Source organism: Ambystoma mexicanum, chromosome 11 (genome assembly GCF_040938575.1).
Source record: "Ambystoma mexicanum isolate Mex_15411 chromosome 11, UKY_AmexF1_1, whole genome shotgun sequence".
NCBI lineage: Eukaryota > Metazoa > Chordata > Amphibia > Caudata > Ambystomatidae > Ambystoma > Ambystoma mexicanum.
This window is the reverse complement of record NC_090934.1, coordinates 1243634476-1243648754: the sequence shown is the minus strand read 5'-3', so window position 1 is coordinate 1243648754 and position 14279 is coordinate 1243634476. Positions and strand designations below refer to the sequence as shown.

At 47.6% G+C, this 14279-nt stretch overlaps 1 protein-coding gene across 4 annotated transcripts in view; it reads left to right on the top strand.

The window, feature by feature from the left end:
• Positions 1-14279, top strand: part of PARP6 (poly(ADP-ribose) polymerase family member 6) — a 628157-nt gene that overhangs the window by 292029 nt on the left and 321849 nt on the right. For all 4 annotated transcript variants that reach the window (XM_069624646.1, XM_069624644.1, XM_069624645.1 and 1 more), the window contains exon 10: positions 4013-4066. In XM_069624646.1, coding sequence (XP_069480747.1) covers positions 4013-4066 — 54 coding nt within the window. The remainder of the gene's footprint in view (positions 1-4012; positions 4067-14279) is intronic.

The following is a 14279-nucleotide window of genomic DNA, read 5'->3' as shown; positions in this document are numbered from 1 at the left end:
AGGTGGCCAGGACACGCCCATCGCTTTTGGATCCAGTTCCTCGGGGTGAACTAGTGCAGGAGGATCACCTGGGTGAGGGGTCTTCGAGGAGTGGGAGCAGGACACCGGATGGTGAGACACGGTATCCCCCTCCTTGTATCACCTTTACTCCATCCTACCAGGTAGGATATTTAGGAATTCTACCACCCGGCCTTTACAACACAAACACTTTCTCACTGACAGACCGCTATGAGAGAAAACAGACTAATGCCCGAGCAGTATACCTGACGTGTCCCAATACAATGGTCAGGCGAGGTCAGGTATTACTGACCATCACAGACACCTGACTTCCATTACACTTCCCCACATGGATAAAAGGTGGAGCACGAGAGCACACTCTGAGTGAGGCAAAGCACACGATGAAACAGCAGTTTCGAGACAGCTCCTGAGCAAGAGAGGAAAGACGGCAAAACCGAAGGGGATAGAATGGAGGGAAATTCCTTGACCTTTTTCACCAAGGAACTGTCCCTTTCCAGAGACCTCGAGAATAGAAAGCATAAGACCAGGAAACCAGGCTGAAGAATCCTGCATTGTGTGTCAGAGATACCCAGGGCCCTCCCGTGTCAATGATCAAGGCAGGGAGAATCACCAGCCGCCGTGGTACTGTCCTTGGCGCCAAGAACAAAGCAGCTTCAGTGAAGTCAACACAGCCAGTGTGTTGGGGAGACTGATACAAGACCGGTCTGTGTTAAAGCCAAGGTTGCAAGCAGCAACATTGTATGGTGAGTGCTGGAACAAACATTGTTAAAACGTGTGTGATAAAAGACGCAAGTGAAGTTGAACTGCTCATGAGTGATTGAACTTTAAAGCAAGGTACAATACCTATGACAGAGTGGTCCGGCACCGCATGGGTGCTCAATGGAAGGTCTTTGTAAGGTATCCAGCTGAGAAGTGACAAAAGTAGATACATTTGGTCCAAGCCCGACAGAGGGAGACCGATTGAGAGAGAGCGAATAAATGTGAATCAAAGTGATACTGCGACGGGTCAATCAAAATCCTGTGCACCGTCGAAAGTCTTCCATTTTGATGAAGTAGAAAAAAGTTTGGAAAAGTACATGAATTTGGTCTGAGCCTGGCAGAGGGAGACCAATTGAAGGTTTTGTGTTAAAGTGGGTCTGAGGCTGGGAGAGGGGGACCCGGGGTGAACAATAAATCACCCAACCAGGTGTATAAGTGAAAATCTTTAGAAGAAAGTAACTTTAATGTTTTGTCGTGTTGCATCCCGCCCTCCGAAATAAGAGACTTTGAATGGCAAAGAGACTTTGGCACAGAAAGCCCTGATGTTGAAGTTTTGAACTGCGTCCTCATGCTAGAGAAGCTAGAAAGTGTGCTAAGCTCGAGTGTGCCGCCTTGTCCCGTGCTGAAAACAGGGGAAAGGGAAACCAACGGCTTGAATATACTGACATATCATTTCTTGAACACTTTTCTTTTGCATAATATTGTTTCCCACTCTATTTGTATTTAGAAGTAAGGATTGGCTATAGGTTTATTAGTATAGGCTCTTTTATTTTGACAGACTAGACTAGGACTGCGTTATTATTATTTGATGGTCGTAGCTTGCTCCCATCTTTAGATTTAGGATTAGGTAGGCGTTTTTCAAACCCAATTGTAGTGCAATAAACACCCTTGAACTGTGATCAATTGTGACTGTCTTACTGTTTGATACAATGCCCTCCTTACAGAAGCCAACATGATTTGTGCCCTTATGCAGGTGAGGCTGCGGGGGTCATTGGTGCGGGCAGCATGTACATGATATTTTCTGTGGGAATAGCATGTATGATGGTCAAGGTCTACATGATGCTGAGGGTTCTTATTTGGGGGATTAATTGCTGCAGGCAGTGTAAACATGATTTCTCACAGTGGACATAATATTTGTACTGATATTATGAGCAAATTCAACATGATGATGAGTGCTCCTCTTTGGGGGGGGGTTCATTGTTGTTCTGCAGGCAGCAAGCACATGTTTCCCAACATTTTTACTGTATTATGGGAAAATCCAACATGATGGGTTTTCTTATGTAGCGAATGGGCTTATCGATGCAGGCATCATGTACATGTTTTCTTTCTGTGGCAAGGTTTTATTTTACTGGCATTATGGACAAAACTAGCATGATGAGTGTTCTTATGTGGCCATACCGGCCTACACTGGTGTAGCCAGTCTCGAGATGTTATCTTACAGTATAATTAACTTTTTACTGGTATTATTAGCAAAGGCAACAGGAGTATTTTCTTACATGGGAATTGTGGCATATTCGGGCAGAGCCAGCATGGACATGTTTTCATATAGCATTACTGTGTTGTGGGCAAAACAAAGATGAGTATGTTTTCATATGGGAATACTGGCATACATTGGTGCAGCCAGCATGGACATGTATGTGCACAGCCAACATGAAAATGTTTTTTACACTAGCAGAATACTACCATATATTGTGGGAAAAACCGGCATGGAAATGCTTTGGATAATTGTCCAATCAATGCTCCTTTGCACTATTGGGGACTTGGCATCTACTGGATTTTATCATGGATTACCCTACAAAACACATTGTAAACTGTGTGTTTTTTTACCCAATTTTTTACGGAAAGCATGCTATTAAAATGCCCCTTTTTAACCTTTTATTTTAAAAATGTCCTAAGGGGAGAACGCTGCTTGGTTGGTTCGGGCATCCTTGCTACACTCATTTGCTCATGCATATTTATGGGAAATGAATATGCCCCCCAATTAAAGAAAATCATGAGCTGCCACTGCATCACTAAATAATATTGATTGATGTATATTTTTTTGTTTACTGATAGCCAGTGTAGGGCGTTGAGGACTGCAGAGTCGTGCATGCAAGGACTGCTCCACTTTGCATTAAGAATCTGACTTCTGCATTCAGAACATGCTGGCAATGCTCTAACTGGCGCTGCTCGAGACTCACCTAGAGGTTGTTGCTGTAGTCAAGAATGCAAAAGATGTGGGAATTTAGAACTTTTGCTCTGTCTAGAAAGGTGAGAAAAGAAATAATGCATTGAAGTAGTTCCAGGTGATAGGAGAATGAGGTGTCGGCTGCTCTCTTCTGGACAATGATGGAGAGATCTTAGTTTCGTAAAATTCCACTGTCTTTCAGTGATATGATTTGTCTGAGATGGGATGGAAAAAGATGTCCAAAGAAGCTCGGCCGAAGTCTGACTCGTTAAGTAGGACCTCCATTTATCAGAAATTCAGCTAAAGCCAGTGGGAACACATCCACATGTTAGACCACAGGCAGGTAGCAAAAGGAGGCTTGAACTGGCAGTGTTTTTGTAGGCAAAGAGTCCAATTCAGGTGTCATCTGTGTACATACAGTTTGTAAGCACTGGGGAGTGAACTGTGCCAGCTAGTGAGCGAAAGTAGAGGCTGAAGAGGCTTAGGGAAAAGCCTTGATGCATGCCACGTTTGATGAGGGAGGAGGGGAGAAAAGGGGATGGAGTATGTTTTCTGATTTGTTTGACAGTTTGGATGATAGCCATTTCAGGGCAGGTTCAAATTGTTGAATGCAGCCAAAAGGAAATAGAAAATAGACACCATTTACCATCCACTGTTATCCTGCAATTGTTCAAGTGTCGATTCTGTTCCAGAGCATTGTGGGAAGGGGAGGTTACAGATTGGTCAATAGTTGCAAAGGCCAATATGACCCAGACCTGATTTTCATGCCTCTCTTCTTAAGAGCCAGACGTCACCCAGCATATGACAGTCCCTACGGGATTCAATTGCACCCAACTCCTGGTTCAGGAAATGTCACAAGTGCAAGCAGATCTGCTTTATTCATCTAGTATCTCGCCCCCTTCCTTCAAACTTGGCTATTTAAAGAATTAATGCATTGGGCAGAAGGGTTTTCAGATCAGCAAACTTAACTGCATTTAATACCAACTCCACTGCGTTCATCACAAGTTTTGACACATCTGGATTTCTTTTTTGGTGCACTTGATTCATGATATTCTGCTCTTGTTGTAGGTGAGCGGACACTGCAAGAACATCCCAACTTTGGAATATGGATTCCTCGTCCAGGTGAGCGATAATTTAGAGGTGAACGTGTAGCTGTGATGCATCTGTAAGGACAGGGGCTTTGGATTTATAATTGCATGTAGCGTAGGCGAGAGCTGCATGATGATGTGATTACTGGTGGGAAGGATGGCCTGGGATAGGGCTGCATGAAATCCAATGACAGGGAGAAAAGAAAAGGGCTGTGGCAGTAATGGAGATGGGCCCAGTGACCTGGACTCGTTAGTAGGGAGTCCAGTGAGAGGCCTAAGTATAGGTGTGGGAATGTGTGCTGATAGGACCAAAGGTTTTGTGCTGTGAAGAGTATAACATGAAGAACCAGTGAGAGAATATGATGTTGCAACAGGTGACCTGTGGTCAGGGATGTGTGAATCCAGTGATAATGGGTGTGAGACTAATATCTGAGACATGCCTGAGAAGGCGATGATCTAGGACACTGGTCTTGTTGAGGTGGTGAGGATGAGACTTCGTGCAAAGACTGTAAGAAGCCTGTGATCATTGCAACTGGGCTAAGGTTTGGTCCTTGGAATGGTGCTCTGATGATGGATACTTTAGACAGGAGCTATGAGACAGTGATCTACATGTGGGGTGGCTGGGAAAATGCTGCCCGGACACAGTAGGAATAGCCCACCTGCCCAAGGGAACTTGTGGACTGAAACCTAGAGCGTGCTGGGAAGGTAATGACCAAGGGCATGGATTTTTGGATGCTATTTGTGTAGGGACCTGGGACAAGGATGTAGGGGTTGGAAGGGCAAGTCATTGCAATAAGGTAGTCTCTTAATGGACCTTCCACAAGCACGGTTGGGAGGCGATAAGGAGAGTGTTGGGTGTCAAGACGCTGCACAATTTGTGCCCCTCTCAGAATTCGTTGGAGCAAGGGCCACATATACACAAGCACATGCATGGTTCATGATGTTGTCACATCACAACTTGTGCTGCCTGCACACTCAAGCAGGAGTATGAGGAGGGAAGCCAGTCAGCAAAGAAGGCTTCCCACGTCTTAGTCCCGATGCTACCACACAACAATTAGAACAGAGCCACGAGAAATTACCTATTTCTACCAGAAATATTGCAAAGGAAAACTGGCATATATTTAATTTTGGCATAGTGTTGCTGGGCAATACTGGGCCTCTGGGTCTCAGCACACCAGCCCCTGGCCAATGCAAGAGAGAGAGCGAGGTTTGAATAAAGACTGGCCTGGAGATGTCCATCTCGCAACAGGTGCAGGAGTCCCTCTGATGAGTGAACCCACAGTGTATGTTATGGCTTGCACACCTCGTCAGCTATTTCCACGTAACAAGAGGAATCGATTTGAAGGCCAAACTCTCAATGCTACTTCACCTTTTTGCTTAGGAAGAGCATGAACAGTTCACTTCACTACTGAGCTTGTGTGATGAAGACTAGTACAAAGCAGTAACATTTGCACGTTGCACGTACAGGCCCTTTCAACCCTCAGGTTAATCTCGACTTCCAGAGTTTCAACATGAGCTAGCCAAGAGAGTTTAAGGGGGAATTCTTTGGGAGCTTTAAAGGGATGGTCTAGTAAAAATTTTTATTTAACAAATAGATAGGCAACATAAAAAAAAATACTAGCATTCTCCGTTTTAAAACTTCCTATGTAAAATTTTGAGCTATTCAAGCTCAAAATTCGCAAAAGCAAGCACATGGGCGCATCCATTTTGTGAAATGGAGGCCCTCCTGTGCTGGCTTTTGCTTTTGCGGCACTAATGAAGGAAAAGCCAGCCAGCTGTAGTAAACAAAGGGTACCGCTGGGTGGCTTTCCCTTCATTAGTGCTGTAGGCGGAGGACGGGGACCGGAGACCAGAGCAGGAAAGCTGCAGCTGAATCTCGGTAAGTGCTATTTATTTTTTTTAAAAAATAAGCACTAGCTGCGTTTCTTTTTCTAAGTTTTTCGGGCTGGAGAAGCCCGGAAAACTTAGAAATAAAACCGCAGCTTTAAAAACGTATTTATGTTTGCGGTCGCTTTTGAAGCGACCGCAAACATAAATACAACATTGTGTTGGAAAACGCTGCAGTTTTTCTTTCCAAGTTTCTCAGGCTCCTCCGGCTCGGAGGAGCCTGAGAAACTCGGAAAGAAAAACCGCAGCGTTTTCCAACACAACCGCGTTGTTTCTGCCTGAATCTGCTTTACCATTTGGGGCTCTCGGGCTCCCGGGGAGCCCGAGAGCCCCAAATGGTAAAGCAGATTCAGGCAGAAACAACGCGGCATTGCGGAAAACAACCGCGTTGTTTCTACCTGAATCTGCTTTCCCATTTGGGGCTCTTGGGCTCCCCACGGGGAGCCCGAGAGCCCCAAATGGTAAAGCAGATTCAGGCAGAAACAACGCGGCATTGCGGAAAACAACCGCGTTGTTTCTACCTGAATCTGCTTTCCCATTTGGGGCTCTCGGGCTCCCCACGGGGAGCCCGAGAGCCCCAAATGGGAAAGCAGATTTAGGCAGACAACGCAGCATTTAGCATTTCCCATTTGGGTCTCTCGGGCTCCCCATGGGGAGCCCGAGAGCCCCAAATGGGAAATCAGCTGCAGGTAGAAACACTACGCGGCATGTAAACATAACCGCGTGTGTTTCTGCCTGCTGTGGCTTTCACTTTGGGTCTCCGGTGCTCCCCTGGGAGCACCGGAAACCCAAAGTGATAGCCACAGCAGGCAGAAACACACGCGGCTGTGTTAGAAAACGCTACGGTTTTCTTTCCAAGTTTCTCAGGCTCCTCCGGCTCGGAGGAGCCTGAGAAACTTGGAAAGAAAAACCGCAGCGTTTTCCAACACAATAACGTTGTATTTATGTTTGCGGTCGCTTCAAAAGCGACCGCAAACATAAATACAACGTTTTTAAAGCTGCGGTTTTATTTCTAAATTTTCCAGGCGTCTCCAGCCCGGCAAACTTAGAAAAAAAAACGCAGCTAGTGCTTATTTTTTAAAAAAAAATAAATAGCACTTACCGAGATTCAGCTGCAGCTTTCCTGCTCTGGTCTCCGGTCCCCATCCTCCGCCTACAGCACTAATGAAGGGAAAGCCACCCAGCGGTAGCCTTTGTTTACTACAGCTGGCTGGCTTTTCCTTCATTAGTGCCGCAAAAGCAAAAGCCAGCACAGGAGGGCCTCCATTTCACAAAATGGATGCGCCCATGTGCTTGCTTTTGCGAATTTTGAGCTTGAATAGCTCCAAATTTTACTTAGGAAGTTTTAAAACGGAGAATGCTAGTATTTTTTTTTATGTTGCCTATCTATTTTTTAAATAAAAATTTTTACTAGACCATCCCTTTTAAAATATCTCTTCAGCTCATGTGATGTGGCTGACGCAGCACCTAAAATAAAGGCACCAGTGATACAAGCCTGTGGGTCCACACGACTAAAAGCACACCCTTAGGTAACCCAGTATCTCATTGCGTACGACACTGTAGATGGTGCTGAACCGCAAACTGATGGACTCCTAAGCCTGTATTATAAAACTGGCAACAGGCAACCTGAATATGGACATAACCCACACAATTTGAAGTCCAACGTCAGGGTTTACCATACCGAAAATCACCCAGATAGGGTATGAGAAGCTCCTGTGGTGTGTAAGGGACTGAAAGATCAACAGTCTGTGGATACTGCGAGGGAAAGAGAATCCATGAGCAGAGTACACTTGCATGGAATGTAACTACTAGTCCTGTGCGAAGGCCAACCACTTTGTAAAGATATGTCAGCCAAAGTTATTGCTTCAAGGTTAACTCTTGCAATCCGCACCCTGTGTGGAGGGTGATCGATGCTGCAAAGGCTGTTAATGCAGCTACCATCCCTGAATCAGCGAGTGATGTAGAGGCGCTCTACGTCTAAGTAATCAAAAGTCTACATGGGAAAGTCTTAGTTACTTACCTGTAACTGTTTTTCTCCAGCATTGGTATCTTTCATAGATTCACATGCTTTAATATTCCCCGTCGTCAGACTGGGAATTCTCGGTAATTTAAATAATTATACACTATATTAAAACGTTTCCTTCAGGAAATGCTACACACCCAGCCCTATAGTGCCTGTGTAGCCTCTCCCTTGTGCGGTCCCTTCAGCTCCTTTGGTCCTTTTAGACCCTAACCAATTAGGTGGCAGGGCTTAAGCTTCACCCCAGTCAGCCACCTTCAGATTTTGAACTGTGTAGGCTATCAGTTGATGAATGACTGGAGAAGAAGGAGCAGCCACTCCCCAGGGGAGGAGGGCGCGCACATGTGAATCTATGAAAGATACCAGTGCTGGAGAAATACAGTTACAGGTAAGTAAGACTTTTCCAGCATTGGATCTTTCATAGATTCACATGCTTGAATAGAATACCAAGCAGTTAAAGTAGTATGAACGTGTCTGATAGCAATACGGTTGTGTGTGTGTGTGTAAGTATATATGTATGTATATATAATATAGCATATAACCCGTCTATTATTGTAGAGCTACTCATAACTGTCGAAGAACTCCCTTTAGAGAAAATGAGCCTAGTACAGTACACGTAACAAGTACAACAGCAACGGGAAGGCGGGGTGACGAGAGAACATATAAAGATCATTAGACTGCTCCTACCTTAAGCAAATAGGCACTGAAGCACTGCCTGTCCTACTGCCATTCCCCTTCTGCTGTCCTCTTCCAAGCTGTAATGCCGGGGAACGTGTGAAGTGTACTCCATGTGGCCGCACAACATTTGTCTTTTAGAGATACCCCTGCTTGGCACGCTGCCGAAGCTGCTTTCGCTCTGGTGGAGTGTGCTGTTGTTGTGCCGGTAGCAGGTTGTTTCTTATTTGGTGGCAGTGAGGAATGCAGCTGGAGACCCAACATGCCAGACTCTGTTTGGAGATGCATCGACCCTTGGTACGTCCATAAAAAGCACTGAAAAGACTCTTGGAGGCCCTCAAGTCTTTTGTCCTTTCTATATAGAACCTCAGTGAGCTAGCCACGTTCAGTGAATACAGTTTTTGCTCGGCTTTAGTTGTATGGGTGCAAAAGATTGTAGGTAATAAAATCCACTTCGGCAGAATAGACTCAGTGGCCCTCATTACGACCCTGGCGGAAATCGAAAAACGATGGCGGAAATGCAATACCGCCATCGAATAGCGCTCGGTGCGATTATGACCCGTCACCGTAAAGTACGATGCCATTAGCGACACCGTAGTGAACGCCAACGCTAACTGCACCAAGTACGCGCACGCGCGCCATGCCAAACCGTAATTACCACCATGGCGCAACGGTACGCAAATTCTGACCCTAGCGGACATGTACCTAACGCCATCAAGCATGGCGGAAAGTACCATTCCGCCATGGTGAGAAGTACGGCATCGCGAATCAACCGTAAACGGCCCTACTGAGTGCCTGTACACCACTCCCTGGCCACATTGCACAACTCCTCGTAGGTGCAATGAAGTCACACAATGCAACCAGTGAAATGTACAAGTCACCCATGCATGCCAACGAACAAATGAATCCAGGGGCTCCAAGTGCCTTGTGAGTGGGCATCCATATTTGCCATGGCACCATTGCCGCAATGATGCAGCACAGGCATGTGAAGGTTCAAGTACAGCAACATGAGCAGAAAAATGAGACAAACAAAAACAGGCCCCCCCATCGACTGACACCAGTGTAAGGCAACATTCAAAGCAGTATCCTGAGTGAGACTGCACCAGCCCTGTACTCCTGCCAGTAAACAAACCAACCATCAGCATAAGCATGTACCACACAAGTTGGCAGAGTGACAGAGCAGCCAGGCTCATCTCAAGAGGGGCCAATGGGAGCTGCAGGGCACAGATGGCACGAATACAGAAGCTATTCCAATGGACATGACCTCAGTCTCCCTCCAAGAAACGCACGCAAACACAGGCACCTGTGACCAGCCATAGTCTGATAATCACATCATTCCACCAATCCACCTGGCTGACCGGCATCTGTTACACAAAAGCTAATCCCCCGCCCCTGAGCATAACATCATTAAAACAGTCATAATGGCAGGCCCCATCCCTGACCTTACTGGGCTTTGTAGGCAAACGCGGCCAGTACAGTACCACGCAACTATACTCAGAAGCCGGAACCCAATGCAGATCTCCTCACAATACACCGCTCCACAAATAGGAATATGCTACATTACTTGCAAAGAATAACGCTACACGGTTAACATCAGAATACAAATTTAATGCACCACAAAATCACCAAGCCCATACAGCCATTAGGTCATGAACTCCAAAATACATTTCAGTATTGTGGGCTGCATCCGCAATAAATGACCAGCTTCTGCTTGTGTGACGCCCTGTTCCTTCATGGTACACAGGGGCTACATTCACGTTCAAAAAGGCAACATGGAAGCGCCTAGAACCGCAGGGCCGTCCCATTAGGTAGGCACTAGTCCAGCTGAAAGGTCGAAATGTTGCTCCTAGCCACTAGTACTGCGTAAGGGCATGTGGCCCATTGGCGATCGTCCCATAAGATCGTAATGGTGCTCCACTGATTAACTCTAAGCAGCAGGTGTCGGGAGTAAAAGCCATCTGCAGGAGTGGCATACAGATGGCAGCGGCAAAAGGGGAGGAGATACCTGTCACCCAAATGAAATGAAAAAGAATAGTATGGCCATCAGAACTTGATTTGTATTACTCACTTCAATGATCACACTAAATCTACAGCCATATGCATGCTAGCCCACTCAAAAGGATTATTCCCACCCAAAATATCACTTGCGAATCACAACTATAAAAATCGAGGTGAAAACACTATTACAAACGAGTGTTTGTGTGCATGCGTCTGTTAAGACAGAATCCATTAGATGGGATTAGTAACGTGCATAGACACAAGTGTTTGAAGGCGCGTCGAGACAGGGAGGGTTCAACAAGGGCAGAAAGATGATGGTCCCACTATGGCAGCTCTGCATCACATAGCGCAGGGGAGGTGGATAGATTCCAAAAAGCCCTGTACATGGCAAACTCTCCATGAAATCATCTGTCCATGCATCCATACATCATTCCCTCATCCCGGTATGAAAACGCCTGATTATTTACTCACATAACATGTGAAATTTCCATTGAGTCTGTGCGTAATGCAGTCTGCAAAATCCACTGTGCTCCAGCCCGGAATTCTAGTGTTGTGAAGTAACATGTATTTGGGAACGTCCGGCCTTATCGTCCACTACGCTATTGCGCATCCCATACTATTCATATCAATCATAGCATTCTCGCCATGGCCCCTGTCCCAAGGACATTAAACAATAGAACCTTATATCTGCAGTCAGACCTGTGGGCGTCTCCTCGCCGCTAGCTGAAAACCGAAAGCGCTGTCCTTCGAATTCCTCATTTGCAACATCACGTCGAAAAGGCATCTGTGACCGCTTGAAATCACAAATTCATCCATGTAGTGCGGCAGTGTGTGAAAATGGCAACTGGCTTCACTCACAAATGGGACGCCCCGCCCGTCGGTGAACCTCGGTACAGTGCTGCATGAGGGTCCAGCGTTAATCGAGTACTACATTCCACTGACCCTTCACAAGTTTGTTCGCGACTGTAAAGATAGTATGTGAAACAATGGGACCATAGCAGAATGAACATATGAACCAATATTTCACTGCCATCGGGATTAAATACATGATTGTAATAGCAAGATGCCATGCGTCGAATTGCAGCGTTGTGTGCGGGACGTGCTCGCCCAAAGGGGATTGCAGCTTGCACAGGTGGAATGAATCACCACAGGTGGAGGCAATACAGCTTGAAAACACATAAATTGCACACCCAACCCCCTCCCACAACCACACCCACTCCAAAATGCTACCGGCAGGACTAGCGATGTTGGCCCTGGGGGACCTGATAGCACTGCAAGTACTCCAACTTCAAGAAGAAGACGAACACCAACTACTACAACAACCGGCCGCACAGAGGAGACGCAGGAGGAGGAGGAGGGCAAGGCAGGGCCAGCAAGGCCCGCCAGCACAGCCACTACCACCACGCAGGCAGCCCGCAATCCCACGCCTCCGAGCACATCCGTTCAACCTCACGGATGAGCAGATCCACACCCTCTACCGTTTGGACCGGGACACCATAACCGCCATTGTGGACATGACACAGGCTGACCTTGTCTGCATGATAGATAGCCCAACCGCCATCCCACCCCTACTGAAGGTGGTGTCTGTACTCCACTTCCTGGCCACAGGCACCTACCAGCACACAGTCGGACAGTTGCATGGCATTTCACAGCCAGTGTTCTCACGGACACTATTGCAAGTGCTCGATGCCCTCCTGAAGCACGCAGACGACTACATCTCTCTACCACGCTCGGAGCAGGAAATTACGAACACAAAAGTGGGATTCCATGCACTTGCCGGCATACCGGGTTGCATTGGTGCCATCGACTGCACCCATGTGGAACTGGTCGTCCCACATGCCATGGAGGCCCAGTACCGCAACCGAAAACAATTTCATTCTCTTAATGTACAAATGGTGTGTGACTCCAACAGGATCATTACACATTGTTGTGCCCGATTTCCTGGATCAACCCATGATTCTATGGTCTTGAGGAACTCTACAATACCACGCTACATGGAGCGACACGCAGGGAACAGATCCTGGCTACTCGGTGAGTCTCATTTCATGCATGATAATGTGGGGTATGTGATGCGGCAATGACCTGGCAGGAAGGGGGGGGGTGCGTACGTAGCAATGTCATTCCACAAACATCCTTTATTGTCCACATACAGGTGATGCCGGGTATCCACTGAAGAGATGGCTCCTTACACCACTCCGGAACCCACAGAACCAGCATGAGGAGGACTACAACCATGCCCACTCACGTACCCGTGTAGTCATAGAACAGGCATTCGGCCTACTGAAGACTCGTTTCCGCTGCCTCAGCAGGTCTGGCGGGGCACTCCTGTACCGCCATGAGAAGGTTGCAAAGATGGTCATGGCATGTGTCATGCTACACAACTTGTGCATACGTAGAAATGTGCCCATGCCCCCTGACGCAGAACTGCAAGCACCTGAAGATGGTCATGATGAGGGTGGGGATGTGGCAGCACCTCAAGGAGTCTGCGAGGCACAGGAGGGTCGTGACATTCGTCAGATTCTCATTGATTCATGCTTCTAGCACTCACGCCTGGTGGCTGATACATGGACACGGGACTTGTGGCACTGTGTGTGTCTGGAACATGCACAATATGGACTGTACGCCTATGAAGGCCTCGTACACAAAGATCAATGTCCACACATCTCATTGGATGATCGTGCATTGTTTATAGCATATGTGAAATTGTTACACACCCCATCGACCCGCCACCCAAGTGAGCCCAACACACCCCCTCCACCCTCCTACCTCCCCCCCGAACACCAGTGTCCGAAGATGCTCATTGTCAGTGGGCAGACGCTAATGCAAGCCCCCTCTCCGGGTATCAGGGGCACCCCTGCCTGTGGAGCGCAGGTTCCTCCCAGATCTACGTTGGGGGCTGCCCTGGACGGAACTTGCAACGGATGATGTCTCTGCCTGCTCACGTCCATGCATGTCCCTAAGGGTTTGTGAGAGCTCAGTGAGCACATGGCGCACAGCGGCAAGTTCAGCACATACGTCTTTGGACGTCGCATGTAGTTCCCCCCTCAGGCTCTCGGTGCTTCTCTCCATTTGTACTCTCAGGCTCTCGGTGCTTCTCTCCATTTGTACTCTCAGGCTCTCGGTGCTTCTCTCCATTTCTGCCCTAAGTGTCTCAGTTGATGTTTCTATGGCTGCCTTAGTACCCCCACATTCATCAGCATGGTCCTTGAGGAGCGTGGCCAGTTGCTGCTGTTGCACGATCACCTGGTCGAGGGACTGTTGCCTCTGCTGTGCCATGGCCATTTGCGGTGGTGTCACAGAGGGGCTGGTCACCTCATGTTGCCTTGCCACAGGGCTTGTGGGGGATGGCCAGTCGTCGTCTTGTGGGTGCCCCTGCGTGGTATCCTCATGGTGTACGGGATGAAACAAACAGGGGGATTGAGACAGGTCATGGATGGATCTTACTTCGACATCCCCGTTTTCTGTGTCGGAGCATGCTGCCATTAATGCAGTGTCACCTATGGTGCTGCTGCCACCAGAAGCAGTGCCTTCTGTGGCATCCATTGGGGGGACCTGTGGTGGTGCTGTTGTGGGCATGCTGGCTGCTGGGGTGCCTGTTGAAGTTCCCTCCTGTGTGCTGCCACTTGATTTGTGCTGCTGCCGTGTCTTGATGCGTGCAGCTGAGGTG